The 14495-nt window shown below is 42.1% G+C and overlaps 1 protein-coding gene and 1 long non-coding RNA gene across 2 annotated transcripts; both read left to right on the top strand.

The window, feature by feature from the left end:
• Positions 1-5320: 5320 nt before the first annotated feature.
• Positions 5321-8268, top strand: LOC310992243 (uncharacterized protein; the record flags this gene model as incomplete). Its single annotated transcript, XM_083980262.1, has 5 exons — positions 5321-5378; positions 5485-5521; positions 7410-7552; positions 7680-7815; positions 7952-8268. Exons 2-5 carry the CDS (start codon positions 5488-5490, stop codon positions 8266-8268), a joined length of 630 nt encoding a protein of 209 aa, XP_083836388.1. The 5' UTR covers positions 5321-5378; positions 5485-5487.
• Positions 8269-8389: 121 nt separating this feature from the next.
• Positions 8390-8971, top strand: LOC310992530. Its single transcript, XR_014595696.1, has 3 exons — positions 8390-8583; positions 8672-8820; positions 8905-8971. It is a non-coding gene; the product is annotated as an uncharacterized lncRNA (long non-coding RNA).
• Positions 8972-14495: the final 5524 nt, after the last annotated feature.

The raw sequence follows: 14495 nt of genomic DNA on the forward strand, positions 1-14495 counted from the left end.
CACAAACAAAGCAACACAAACACACTCACCGATCACCTGCAAGAAGGTGGATGACACCAGGTTGCCATCCCTGTCTCTGATTTCATACACCCCTTCATGCGTCGGAGTTAGCCTCGCTATGACGACCTCATTGACGCTACCGTTCCTGCCTATGGAGATGAGACCCCGGTAGCGCATGTCGCTGTCTGTTATGTAGCCGTCACGGATCAGCTGCACATGGGGCTTGGGGTCGAAAAAGCCCCGAGAGGATTCATCGCGGTGTGGGGTGGGGGAAAAAATGAGGTGGGTATGAGGGACAGGGAGAAACAGGGGCAGATTTAGAGACTCTTTGGTGAAGCGGGTGATATTGAAGGAGCGCCCTGCGTCCACATATGGGATCATGAACATGGAGGGAGGAGCAGACAAAGAAGGGAACAAGGCAGTATGAGAGGGTGTGAAACGGAGAGAGGGAAAGACAAAATACAACCATAACTGTTGACAGAAACCGTAAGTTAAAGAAATTCACCAGTAAACTTTTTAAAGCGCTCAGCCTCTTGTAATTTGTTTCGTCTCACCACGGACAGTGAGGGTGAGGCGGGACAGCACCTTCCCCCGTGCGTCTCTCACTGTGTAGTTGCCCTGGTCCACCTGCGTCACCCTCTCGGCCACCCAGACCTTCCCGCTCTGCAGCAGCCGGCCCCGCCCAGCGGCACTGGTTTCAGGGTTAGTCCGATTCCAGAGCACGATGGGCATGGCCTCAGGTGGAGCGCCGCGCGGGGAAAACTCCAGCAGGGAGCCATTTTCAGGGATGTGGTGTTCAAAGTTGTCTCCGTAGTTTCTGTGGTAGTTTTTAATGCATTCTGGTTCAGGACGAAGATGAGAGAGCATGTTTATACTTTGAGTATTTTAAATCTCATTTTATACTTTTACATCACTACATTTGACAGGTAAAGGTTGCACTGTTCATTACAGCTGCCAGTTTGCCTTGTCAGACTGTAAATAAAGAACCTAAAACTAGGTCCATGCCTCAGCAACAACAGTGAAATGACGTGTTCACATTCATGCAATAGCAATCAGAGTCCTATTAATGCTGCACATACAGGCAGCATTTTTTTGCAGAATGAGTATAGCCCTGTAAATGTAGGCTGCCCCAATTCTTTTAAGAGCAAGGGGAAGTGGTTTTCAACCCTTAAAACCCACTATAGGTTGTGGCTCCTACATCGTCGATACGTGTAACGTAGGTGAACATGTCGGCTACACCAAGTGCTGTCCCATTCTGTAGGGCAAGATCTCTACTTCAACACTTCTCATTTTATTGTCAAGGGGTATCGCCCTTTGAAGGCCACTTGAAACCAAGTGCTAGTGTTAATGGAGGAGAAATGCGACTGGGCCTACTGTATGTTCAATCTTATACTTTTCAATGTACATTTTTAAAATGTATTTTCTAAAAATACAGCCAAACTTTTACTTGAGCAAAGGCCTTTTTCCATTGATGGAGCATTTTTCATGAGGACTGTTACTACATTGAAGAATCTGATGAACAGACGGCAGAAAATGATCACTATTTTCAAGATAATTCATGGCTCTAGATCACAATGAGAACCAGCGATAGATTTACAAAAGAGCAAGAACTACCATACCTGAAACTATCAGACGAACAGCCTCGTAGGTGAATCCAGAGAGCATTTTGATGGCATAAAGTCCCTGATCACTGTGAGTCACTTCTCTCAGGACTAACATCTTATCTCTTGTCCACTCAAACCGGGGGTCCTTTACCTGCAGTTGTAAAAAGGTTTAGACAGTCCTTCCACACAATAATGAATCACAAGGCACACGCTTCCACTCACCGTGGTTCTTTCCAGCAAGACGTGCCTTGGTCCCTCAGGGTTCGGTGTGAAAGTCACTGTTCTTGAATTTGAGTAGACCGGCAGACGAAATTCCTTCCCTGTACACACAGTCTGAACGTCTTCTCTTCCCCCTGTCAAAGTGAAAAATAAAACTGAAAACCTTCTCTGGGAATATATTTTGTATGCAAATGATTAAATATGTCTGCTGACACATCAAGCAAGAGTATTTTTTTTTAAATTATTATTATTGTTATTGTTATTGTTATTGTTATTATTCAACATGCACTGGAATATCACCTTTATTGTAATTTTAGCAATGTTAATCACTTAATTTATGGTTTATAATTTGATTATTTTCAGTTAGTATATTCAACATAGTAGACTACCTCTGTGCTAGCCGATTTATACTGCCTGTCTGTAATTGTTTCCTTTATTTGAAAAAAGCACTCAGTGGTCTTGCACTGGATTGATTTTGTTGACTTCTTGAATGCCTGGCATTAGATCAGCGTGCGGGAATTGGCTTGTTACCGCCAGTTCGCGGCTGGTGAACAGACTTTTGCAGTTGGAAGCTCCTGATATCAGTTATGTGTTTTGAATCCTTTCATAAACCCACTTAGGTAAGTGTCTTAAAGTTTTACCTTTCCATCTTTTCTGTTTTTCCCATTTATTTTCTTTCTTTTTTAAACACCAAATTATGTTAAAATGTCATTTAAGTGATGACTAAAAAGCTTTCTATATAAGTCAATATAAGTTTCTGTCAAAATCTTTATTTAATTTCATCCCATGATAATTCTGAAGTGGACTCAGACGATGATGTTAATGGCAACATTTCACTCATTGTGTTTGAGCCCAAACCATTTTTTTTGTTGCTATAATAATATTTGTATAAAACGAAGGGCCTAAAATAATTAATAAAGTTAGTTGTTACCTCACACAAAAAGATAAACACCAGAGAAAATAGGAGTAAGCCTATATCCCTGATGAAAAAAAAAAATCAAGCCTTATTTTTTGTTTTGTTACTGTAGGTGCCTGCATAAAAAGTTATATGTTCAAGCACTTACCCACAGCAAGTGGAAGGGCAAAAAGAGCAATGCATAGGGCAAAGGGGGACATCTTCTCCTGTAATGATAGACGGGAATGTTTCATGTGTAAACACGATGTATAAGGAGGATACACACACACACACACACACACACACACACACACACACACACACACACATATATGGACAAACACACACACGATTGTCATGCATCTCCATGCGGCCTCAACAAGCAGCCAGTCGCAGGACATGAGATCATCAATCACACAGTGGGAGCCCCAAAACACAGCGTTGCAGGCTGCGTCCATCCCACCCAGCAGCAGCAGCAGCAGCAGCAGCAGTCATCATGACAGTCTGCTCCATGACGCCGATTCCCAGCATGCAGCGACACAGCGCGGGCCGATGGGCCGTGAATTAATGATAAGATAAACATGATAACACCGTCTTTGACGTCCAGATCTCACCTGCAGGATGTGTGGAGATGAAGTCCTCGGCTGGGTGTTTGTGAATGATTATGTGATAGTGTTTAAGACGATAACCACCACATCGCGCATGAGCACTGGTCCCTTTGCCAGCTATGGCGATGGGGTAAGTTGTATTCTCAGCAACAGATACGCTGAATCCTTCCCTCGTTACGTCGTTTGCCTTCTGTCTACGCGTAAGCACGCAATTAGCGTAAAAGAGAGAGCACAGTTATAAAGATGGGTACAAGATGATGATGGGCAGGGCGGTAACATGAAACCTGAAATCTCTCCTCAAGGATATAAAACCACTACCGATGCATGCTCTTTCACATCATCACTAGGGCCTATTTATGCACAGAAATGTAATGCACATTTTACTGGGGGGGGAAAAAATCATAAATAATAATTTTAGTAACTTGTGTCCTGTATTTGCTTTGCTTACTGCACAAATTGATAGTTTGCATACAAAAGGATTTATATGATGCATCGCAATATTTTACACTTCTCAAGAGAAAAGTAGCTGTTTAAAACACAACTGTTTAAATGAGCTACAACACTAATTGTTTACACATTGCATATAATTCGATTGTACTACAGCATCCATTTATTTAATATTATGAGTAGTTTTACTTTATGTGTAACAACTGTTTAAATTAAATATAACAAGTGTTTGTTAAAAAAAAACCAACAACAGACATACTAATATTATGACTGTCTACCTGTTCACTTATTTAACCACAATTTAAAAACAGACAGACAAATGGCAATCAATAGTTCTGTTTTTGCCACCCCCTAAATGGCAGAAAAACATCCCGGTTTTCTGAACGTGAAGTTTTGGTGACTCCTAAATGAAGTTTCACTGGTCGCTTATCACAGGTTATTATTGCATCACCGTAGCTATTCAGTTGGTGTTTCCTTTCTGTGTTGTTGCCACCTGTTCCTGTTGGGTTGTCTTTCATTAATCTTTTATGAGATTTACTATACTGTATGGGTTAATTAATGGAGAAATGAATACATCACTCTGTGTTGTTTTTTTAGTTATATAACTAAATTACTGGTATGTCTTTATTATGTATTATGATATGTATGGATAGATAGATAGATAGATAGATAGATAGATAGATAGATAGATAGATAGATAGATAGATAGATAGATAGATAGATAGATAGATAGATAGATAGATAGATAGATAGATAGATAGATAGATAGATAGATAGATAGATAGATAATTTATTAGTACAGACTCTGGGTCCAGTTAAAAACACAAGACAAGACATGATACATGATATGTATTAACCCTGTTCACCATGACTCTGTAATTGACCAGGGAGACTGAGTGCTGCAGGCTTTCCAGTTTTTAGTCCTGACCTGACTAAAATCCACTTTTTTGCTCACTAACATTAAACAGACTTATTAATATAACACTGACTAAACTTGCCAAAAGAGAGGTGTCCATAATAGAATGGGGCTTAGGTGAGGCGGCTTCAAATCAGCAGAAGTAAATGTATAGTTTTCTGCTTCTGTTGTGCATATTTAGTCTACTTTCCATTTCAAAAGGTGCTGGAGTGTTGGTCTTAAAGCTATGACATTGTGGGTTGGCAAAGATGGGCTTAAATTACAATTGGAAGAGCATGGAGAGCGGGCTTGCCTCTTTCGGTGTCTTCTGTTTCCTAGTGTGTGTGTGTGTGTGTGTGTGTGTGTGTGTGTGTGTGTGTGTGTGTGTGTGTGTGTGTGTGTGTGTGTGTGTGTGTGTGTGTGTGTGTGTGTGTGTGTGTGTGTGTGTGTGTGTGTGTGTATCCCTGTTCCTTCCCGTATGTCCTTCCCCCATTTGTAGATGGCACTCTATGGCCTCCATACACACCCCGCCCTGCTGCAGTTACAGACATCATGTAGCCTATCACACGAGCAGCACAGCTTTATTCTCTCCTGTAGCCTATAAACTCCGACTCAACATCAGTAGGCTATTAGCTACTTAGATCATCCTACTTCAACAGTCTACTAACACGAGCAACATTGTCCGAGAGGAAAGACGTGAATATTGCACAGTGAGTAAATAACTTGTTTTTGTTAAAAGTCTCATGCTCCTTATTGAGTTTTTTGAGCGGTTAACAACATTGGTAACCTAATCTTTTTTTCTCTCTCTCTCTGCAGGACATGTTGTTCCTGACTGTTTTCAGTTTCATCATTGGTGAGTATAGAGATGATCAATAGACAGTAGGCTACAGGTTTTTCAGGGCCTATTTGTTTTGTTTTTTTCACCTTTAAAGTCCCCCTCCCGCGACCCTTTTTGATTATTTTAAAACCAGCAGCTCATTAGCAATGCACCTCTGGAGGGTGGACGGAGACTGCGTTGCTCTGCACCCGCCCAACCACCCCCTCGCTCGCTGACAGGAAGACATTGTACAATTACCGATTCAGCGTGTTTAGTGTAAAACTGCACACTGGGATTCGATCCCAGACTGGAATATAGTACTTGCTCACAGTGTAAGTTGCTCTACCAGATGAGCTATACCTGTTAATACCTTCACAGCTACACTGAGCTGTCAAGGCTTTCACCTCTGAGCCAGATGCAGAACGGTGGTGAGCTTGTAGCACTAGTGCCCTCCCCTAGAGCTGTGACACATCAACTCCAGTCTCCCTGAAACTGCCATTAGTTCACAGCAATTTGAAGGCAGAAAAACTCAGAAATGCAATTTTGCATTTCCTTTTCTGCTTATATGTCCTCTAACAGAAGAAAAATGCCACAGGAACATGTGAAAAGCACGAAACACAATCTTCATGGGAGGGGGTCTTTAATGGATAGTTCAGGGAGAGACAGGAAATGGGAGGCAGGGGGGGTGACATGCAGGATAGGGCGTGGGGCAGCCTCTTTCCAGTTGATGTTTATTACTGCGGTCACACCATCCGCGCTTCGGAGAAGTTCGGTCACGCTATCCACAAGTTACCACAGAGGTAGCTGAGGACATGTAGAACTAGAATCTGGTGGAGTTTGCAGAAAACAATTTGAAATGTTGTATTTAAAAAAAAATGAATTTTCTAAAACGGCCTATGTAGGCAGATTGAGTGTATTGGGTATGATTGCAGCATCAGATTATTAGTAAATGGTACAGTAAAAGTATTTGAAAATTACCAAAGAGGCAGCTGGGGACACGTAGAACAAAAATATGTTGGAATTTTAGAAAACAATTTTAAATTTTTTTTTTAAATTAATTAATTAATTTTTTGACTATACAGAAATGAATGGGATTCTGAATGGGCAAATGTTTTTGCTTCAGTAATTTTGTTCTATCATTTTGTTTAGATCATTAAAAAAGAATGTGGTAAAAAACAACAACAACAAAGTAAGACAGATCTCCATGTATTTCAACAAATTTAAATAAGAACAAAAAGCAACTTCGATATAGATTTATGAGTTTACGAGGTGCACTTGAATGCACCATGAAGCCGCTCACACGCTTTAACTGTGCGTTCACACCAAAAGTGTCGGGAGTGTCGCGGCGGCCGGAAGTCATTCATTTTCAATGGAGACAGGCGTTGGGAGCGTCGACGCATCGAGAGCGTCAAATTAGAAGTTGAGAGAAGTTCAACTTTATGCAAATGAGGCAGCCAGTTGCAGACCGGGAGTCTCACAGCGAGAGAAATTGAGAGCACCTCGGGGTCTCTTTAATTTTAATTATATGGAATAGAAAACTCAACTACTCAATATAGGTTCTATCAGAGTTAAAGCATTTTCTACAATGTAATGAGGCCTTGATAGCCAATTTCTAAACTGCCTTTTATTTCTATAAAAAACTGTCTCCAAGCAGCTTCTCTCCATTCTGGAACAGAACAATATCTTTAAAAATATTGGCTCAGCTGTCCACCCACATCATAGAAATGCCACTGTCTTTTTAGAAAGCCACAAATGACCTTTAAATTGCTAATACATTATTGAGCTCCATCCGTGTGCTGCTCGATTTAAGTGCAGCATTCGATACAATAAACCACTCCATTCTTCTTGACACAAGGAATTCAAATTTACATTTATTTTAATAGCTATTCTCTGCTCTTCTTCCCTTGTATCTTTCTGATTGAAGGTTCATCCACTGGATTAGAGGAGAAAAGAGTGTGCTACGGTGGCAGTTTCACAATACCACCTGAATATACACCCCCTCGTTTCAGTGGAAAGCTGACCTTTCATTTGTCGTATATGACAAGAGTGTTGTTTGAAGACGGAAGGGTGAGATGTTCCTACTGCTGCAACTTTACAGCTGTGACATCCATTTAAGGCAAGATCTGGTTTCTGTTCAGATCAAGAATTATGGGACAGTAAATGTTTGTTGTCTTTGTTGTCTTGACATATCCAGGTAAAGGACTCAGAAATCAAATTCTCCAATTCCAAAGCTTATTTGAGAGATTTGTCTGAACTACATGAAGGAACTTTTGTTGTGACACCACCTGATGGCGGTAGACAATTCACTATCTTCAAATTAAAAATTGATGGTGAGAACACCACACTAGGTACTGCTTCTCAACTGCATATTTAAATACTCTATTCCATTAGAAAACCCTTGTGTTAAGAGGTTTTTCTATTAGCTAAGTGGTGGCTAAATGATTTTTTTTCTGTAAATGTTTTCAGAATGTGCTGAGGAGATCACCACGTATTACGGGTCTCGCCTCTCCTGGCCTATGCCTAAGGAGGCTGAAAAGATGGAATTCAGTCCAACATACAGAAGAAAAGGCTTGAAAAGGGACTTGTGGAGTCGCAACGGTCGGAACTATGACAGTGAAAGAGGAAGGCTGCGTAATGATGCCTGGGAGATAGAATCCGCCACTCAAGCTAGCAACGGCATCTACAATGTCCGGGCAAAAGACAAAACTTTGCTGAAGAGGAGAATCTTAACTGTAGAAGGTGATGTTAGTAACCTTGATAGAAGCTGTGTAGTAAAATTATAGCTATGCAGTGTATTTGACTAAATATTCTGAATCTGCTCTTCACCACAGTACATACACTGCACTTTTATAAAGATCCAAAGGAGCGGCTCGTCGTTGAGTACCCCATTTTCTTTCTCCGGGGGGACGTGACTTTTACCCGTAGAGGGTCCTCTTACCCGGAATATTCTGCGATAAGTGAGCTATTTAATGGGAGGCTTGAGATCGCAGATAATTACATGGTAATTGATCCTGTGGAAAGCTCGGATTCTGGCACCTTTGAATTCGTGGACCAAAACAGATACCCGGTCATGACTGTGCATTTGGAAGTAAAGGGGGGTAAGGAATAGCTCATTTTTTCTTCACAGAAGCAGAAACATGTTTAAAATATTGTTACTAAAGTGTCCACATCTTTCTGCCCTTACAGTTGATGTTCCCGTATCTGTGTTTATTGGCATTGCTGTTGGTGCTGTTGGGACTATCTTAATGATAATTGTTTGCTGTTGCTGCATGAAAAAGCATCGAAAAAAGAGCTCTTCTCAAAGCAGTGCTGCAGCAAGTGCCAGACAGTGCTATGTAAGTACCCCCTCAAATGGGCATTTAGATCAGCTGTTTATAATATGTGTTGCTATTTTTTAAATTTCATTATCATCACTTCAGGTACATGATACCAGTTATCCTATCAGCCAGTGAATCCTTGTGTGTTGACTACTTCCCATGGGCCAAGTAGGTGTTATACAGAGGTCTTCAGTGTTTAATGTGCACATTATAGGGTGTGTTGACTAGCTGAACACAGACACAAAGGAGACATAAAGGAAAATGTTTTTTTGCTATTGTTGAAAAGTTGAAAAATGCTTATGGATTTTGAGCTCAGTCAATCATGTAAACATTTCCATGTTTTTGAGTTGTATTGAAACTTGCTGTTAATTTGTCATTAATAAATGCATGTTGTGTTGTTTTTGTTTGTTTTTTGTTCAGGACGCAGCAGGAGGCCAAGGAGGTGCTATAGTTATAGAAGATTAAGGAGCCGCTGTAACTCCAACCTCATTCAACACTGATCCATCTCTCCTTCGATCCACACCACCATTTGAATGGAAAGGACTAAACCATTCCTGCTTCTGACCTCAGTACAGTCTAAACCTAATCCTACTTTTAATGTAATGGAAAATGTAATGTGTGGAAAACAGCCATTTGATTCCTTGATTGTATGTAATTTTCACGGTAAAATAGCTTTTGTTTGATAACTTACTGGAAGTTTGATTAATGCTTAATGTAGTTTTCTTAGCCTACAGCTGGGGTCCAAGAGTGAAACATGGTTTATCTGTGTGGTGAGACAAAATGTGTTGAACCATATAGGTTATGGTAAGCAATTACACATATTAATGTTTACTGTTACTGAAGTGCCGTTAATAGTTGCTGGCATTTAGCACCTATCACATATAAGGTTTATGGGTGTAAAAATGTTTATCTTCGCAAGTTTATCTTTACAGAAATGTATAAGAAGTATAAAGCATTAAATGAAAATACTTCAAGTACAACTATCTCACACTCTAACCAAATATTTGACTTGATGATGGCAATTTATTAGAAAATATGGGGAACAAATCCAAAAACAAATGATTAAACATCTCTGGATCATAAATGAGCGGCGGTCGACCGACATCACCAACCTTGAGCTTCAGCGTTAGCAGAGCTAAACAAATACAACCCCCGACAGAATGAATGGAGCCCTGACACGAAGCGTACAATTCAGAAAAAAACAAATCTGCCCACGTATTGTGTGGCTCACACTGGCCAGAGGGGCATAATTAAGTCTATAGCCTATAAAATTAAAATAACAAAACTGATCGGGACTTTAATAGTCGTTGGCGCTATAAAGTGTCCTATATGCCTAAATAGATTAAATGTTAATGTTAAATAAATAAATAAATAAATACGGGGGGAAAAAAACAACAGCACTTCCCATTGTAGCCACTTGCCAGAGACCGAGAGTTTAACATAAGCAGTTCTCATATGAATATAATTTTGCTTTTATCCATCCATCCATCCATTGTCCGCCGCATTATCCGAGTCCGGGTCGCGGGGGCAGCAGTCGGAGCAGGGATCCCCAGACTTCCCTCTCCCCGGACACTTCCTCCAGCTCTTCCGGGGGGACCCCAAGGCGTTCCCAGGCCAGCCGAGTGACGTAGTCACCCCAGCGTGTCCTGGGTCTTCCTCGGGGCCTCCTCCCGGTGGGACATGCCCGGAACACCTCACGAGGGAGGCGTCCAGGGGGCATCCTATACAGGTGCCCGAGCCACCTCAGCTGGCTCCTCTGGATGTGGAGGAGCAGCGGCTCTACTCCGAGCTCCTCCCGGGTGACAGAGCTCCTCACCCTATCTCTAAGGGAGCGCCCCGCCACCCTGCGGAGGAAACTCCTTTCGGCCGCTTGTATCCGGGATCCAGTTCTTTCGGTCATGACCCAGAGTTCATGACCATAGGTGAGGGTGGGAACGTAGATCGACTGGTAAATGCTGCTTTTAATTAAACTTAAAGGAACTTGGGGCAGGATTTGTGAAGAAATGCACATTTAAGTTTTTTAATGCTAATGGGTGATGAAGCGTTCAAAACCAAAAAGAATGAGCCCACTCACGTATCTCTCTGTTGCCTTGAACAGGCCGTGCGCTGCATAATGAGATGCAATTCTGGTTCTGAATTTCCCGCACAGTCCTCCGGATGTGACGTCTAATGACGCTGCATGTGTGACCGATGTTGTTGGTTCGGACTTGCCCTAGGCGAGGATCGAACCCGCGGTCTCCCGCACCGCAGGCGGCGATGCTAACCGTTTCGCCAAGAGGTTGACAACCGCTTGACAAATTGGTTAGCATGTATTTTATGGGTGAGTGAATTTACTTCCAGCCTACCGCTAACCGTCACAACCTGTCACTTCTCCTTACTGGTACCTTGTGACTGTGGCACACCCGTGGACCTCCGTTACACATGCACGTCCTCGATGGCTTTGGCTTGCGATCGCTTGCGACCAGCAGCGGATATCTTGCAGCCTAAACAATTGTGAGCAGCGAGAAAGTGACCGTTTAGATTCCCAATCTGTGGTCAGTTTATCCAAATAACGCCTGTAAGTAGATTTGCTCCGACGTTTTCGGAGAAGTGCAGAGCCACTGTGGGAGCAGCCAAGCGAGTAACTTACCCACAGGTTTTTAGAGGTTTACCGAGATAAATGCTGGTCACAAGAGCAAGAGCAACGCTACCTCGGGGCTGTGTACGTACATAAATCACCACATATAAATAAATAAATGTTTTACAATGAGCTGATCAATTCATCCGTGGTCAGTTCATCCAAACAACGTCTGTAAGGAGCGGCACTTCACAGAGGTAGGCTATGCTATAATTAGTTACTTTCATAATGTAATAATTCAGTTAGTTACTTTTTGATGAAAGTAGTAACTATAACTTAACTATAACTGGTTTGAGTGAGAAGAAGGCTTAAGACCAGAGTGAAACTGACGCAAGCCTACATGTGACTGGACTTAGAACGCCAAGTTACGCCTGGTTAGCTAAGACCAGGCAAGACCAGTTGGTGCAACCGGCCCCAGAAACTGCAGCCTCACAGAAAGCCTGCAGCTTCAGCCAACTCGAGTTGGCTAGTCAGCAAAAAGGTCAGCTGAAAGAAAGGGTTCTCCACACTAAAGCTGCATGTCTATGAGTCCCAGACAGGAGAATTGGTGGCAGAAGAGATTCGTCAGCTCAGGTGGTAGCAGTCGAATATGCTGCAAATATGGGTGTGGCTGCTAGGATGTTGAAGGTGGTCAAGATAGGCTCCTTTGCTCATTCTCTTAACCTTGCTGCCCCAAAGGTGTACACTGAACCAACAGTGTCGATTTGGGCAGCAAGAATCTGGGCAGTGGTTTGTGCTTCCTGCAGAAGCTTGAGGGCCACTTCAAGGTTCAGGATGCAGACTCCACCTCTACTGCTGCCTTTAAGAAAAGGGAGTGGGATGACCTTTCAAAGCGTTACATGGTATATATTCTGTTGTTGTAGTAAATCACTAAAAGTACATTATGAAAGGGTCTAACTCTGGTACTGGCATATTATTTATCTCCCACAGGATGAAAACATCAGGATGTTCCTGGAAGAGGCCACATTACATTACTCGACCCCAGGTTTTAAGACCAAAGCCCTGGATGCTGCCGTTTGGCCTAAGTTGGAAGAGAAGGCATGCGGCGAAAACTCTGAACAGGTTTGCTTCATTTTCACTATTGTTACTGTACTTTTTGGGATGAAGATTAAGTATTGATTATTGAAATGCCACACAGAATGGTGATATAAAACTATTAACATAGCATGCACTGGAAATCAATGAAGATGAAGAGGACCAATTGGATGAGGGGATGGAGGAGGAAGAAGAGGATGAAGAGGCTGCATCTATATGGAGAACACAACACATGTAAGATTTCCATAATACTTACCATTCCTTACTTGAATCTCTTAAATAAACAAACCTAAGCACTTTGCATTAAGATGATCAGTAGGCTACTTCAGTGCTTTCCTCTGGTTTAGTCTCACTTGTTTTTTTCTCTCTCAATTTTTACCTTGATACTTATCTTTATAGGCTGCTGTGACTACGAGCCACTCCATATCTGACTCTCTGGGAGCTGTTCACCGAGGAGGACCTGGCTCTTAAAAACCATCCAGGCAACGCCATTCCTTGACCGGTCAGAAAAGGCACGGAAGGAGCTTGAACTAAAGAGCTCTACCAGAGCTGACTTCCAACAATCCTGCTGAGTGGTGGTGGGAGAGAGGGACATCTCGTTTGACCTGGACTCTAATGTGTCCATCATGCATCCTCCACTCCAGCAGAGCAAATATTTTCAACTGCTGGAGACACAATAAGCCAGGAAAGCGTAGAGAAGGCTGACATGTTAATATTTTAAAAAGAACTGTTGAAGAGGACTGACTGGTCAGTGGTTAGATTCAGAATGTTGGTTGTGATGTTGAAAATTACACAGCCCAAATAATAGCTACTTCGTTGTATAGGTTTGTATTCAATAAATATTTGAGCACTTTCAAAATGTATTTGTGTAAAAATCTTTTGAATGGGGAGGAGTTGTGACATTTATGCAACTGACTGCTTTCTCTTCACATGATTAATATCGAATGAAGTTGAAAAAAAGTATTGAATGAAGTACTCTGTTGGTATCAGTATCGTGTTCAGGGTAGGCTGATATCGAAAAATTTTGCACGATACCCGGGCCTACCAACACTGCTTGTTTCTTCCTTGTGTTTTCCCATTGCCTTTTATTGCATGGTCTGCGTTCCTGCTCAGTTTGCCTAGGTTCTTTTCTCCCTGTGAGTTGAATATATTATTTTTGTATACCAGTTAATGTGCTGGTTTCTGCATTTGGGTCCAGTTCCCTTGAAAACCTTGACAGTAGTAGGCTACAGAGCTTTGTTATGCAGAATAGCCCCCACATTCTCCCAACTGATCCTTAATGGAAATGATATAGAATTGTCATAAGAAAGGAGGAATATCCAATGTAAACTTTTTACTTGGATAAAACTTAAACTTAAAACTTTAAAGCAGAAGTAAGCGATATTTTTGTGTTAATATAAGTCTTAAATAGTTATATCTTCTGACGGCAATCACTTAGCCTACATAGAGTGTTTGGTCTGAAACACGAGTCTGTCAGTCACTCTGCTCTGCTGTAAGCCGAGGAGAAAACTTTTCTTGTATCCTACAAGTTTTATCCAATGAGGAGAGAGAACGGCATGAAGGGCTGTGTGCAGCCAAGGGATGCGCGTGAATGTGGTGACGTAGGGATGAGGACCAATAGATCCATGACGAGGGCGGGGGCTGCTAACTCCATCGGCTGACAAGAAGTTATGGTGCGTTCAAGGCAACTCGTAACCCTCGTTTTTCCGACCTGTGAAGTCGTACCAGTTCGATCTGGTACGAGTTCACGGGCCGGAAGTTACGATTATACCGTTATAGTGCACTTTAACAGGTAAAACAGGTGCAACAGGTCGGAAAAACATGAGTTACGGGTTGCCTGGAACGCTACAAAGTCGTAAGTCGTGACTTGAAGCTGTAACTTACGGTTTCAAAAGCCTGACTGGAACGCAGCATTAGCCCGTCAGTGTGAAAACGGGAGCCACTTGCCTGGTTGAAGAGCGTTAGCTGGGCTGCGCAGGCTGCCTGCCCTGCTCAATACTGGAGCGACCTCAATAATTGTATTATCCGTCACTCACAGAAA

Source organism: Trachurus trachurus, assembly GCF_905171665.1.
Source record: "Trachurus trachurus genome assembly, chromosome: 10".
NCBI classification, from domain to species: domain Eukaryota; kingdom Metazoa; phylum Chordata; class Actinopteri; order Carangiformes; family Carangidae; genus Trachurus; species Trachurus trachurus.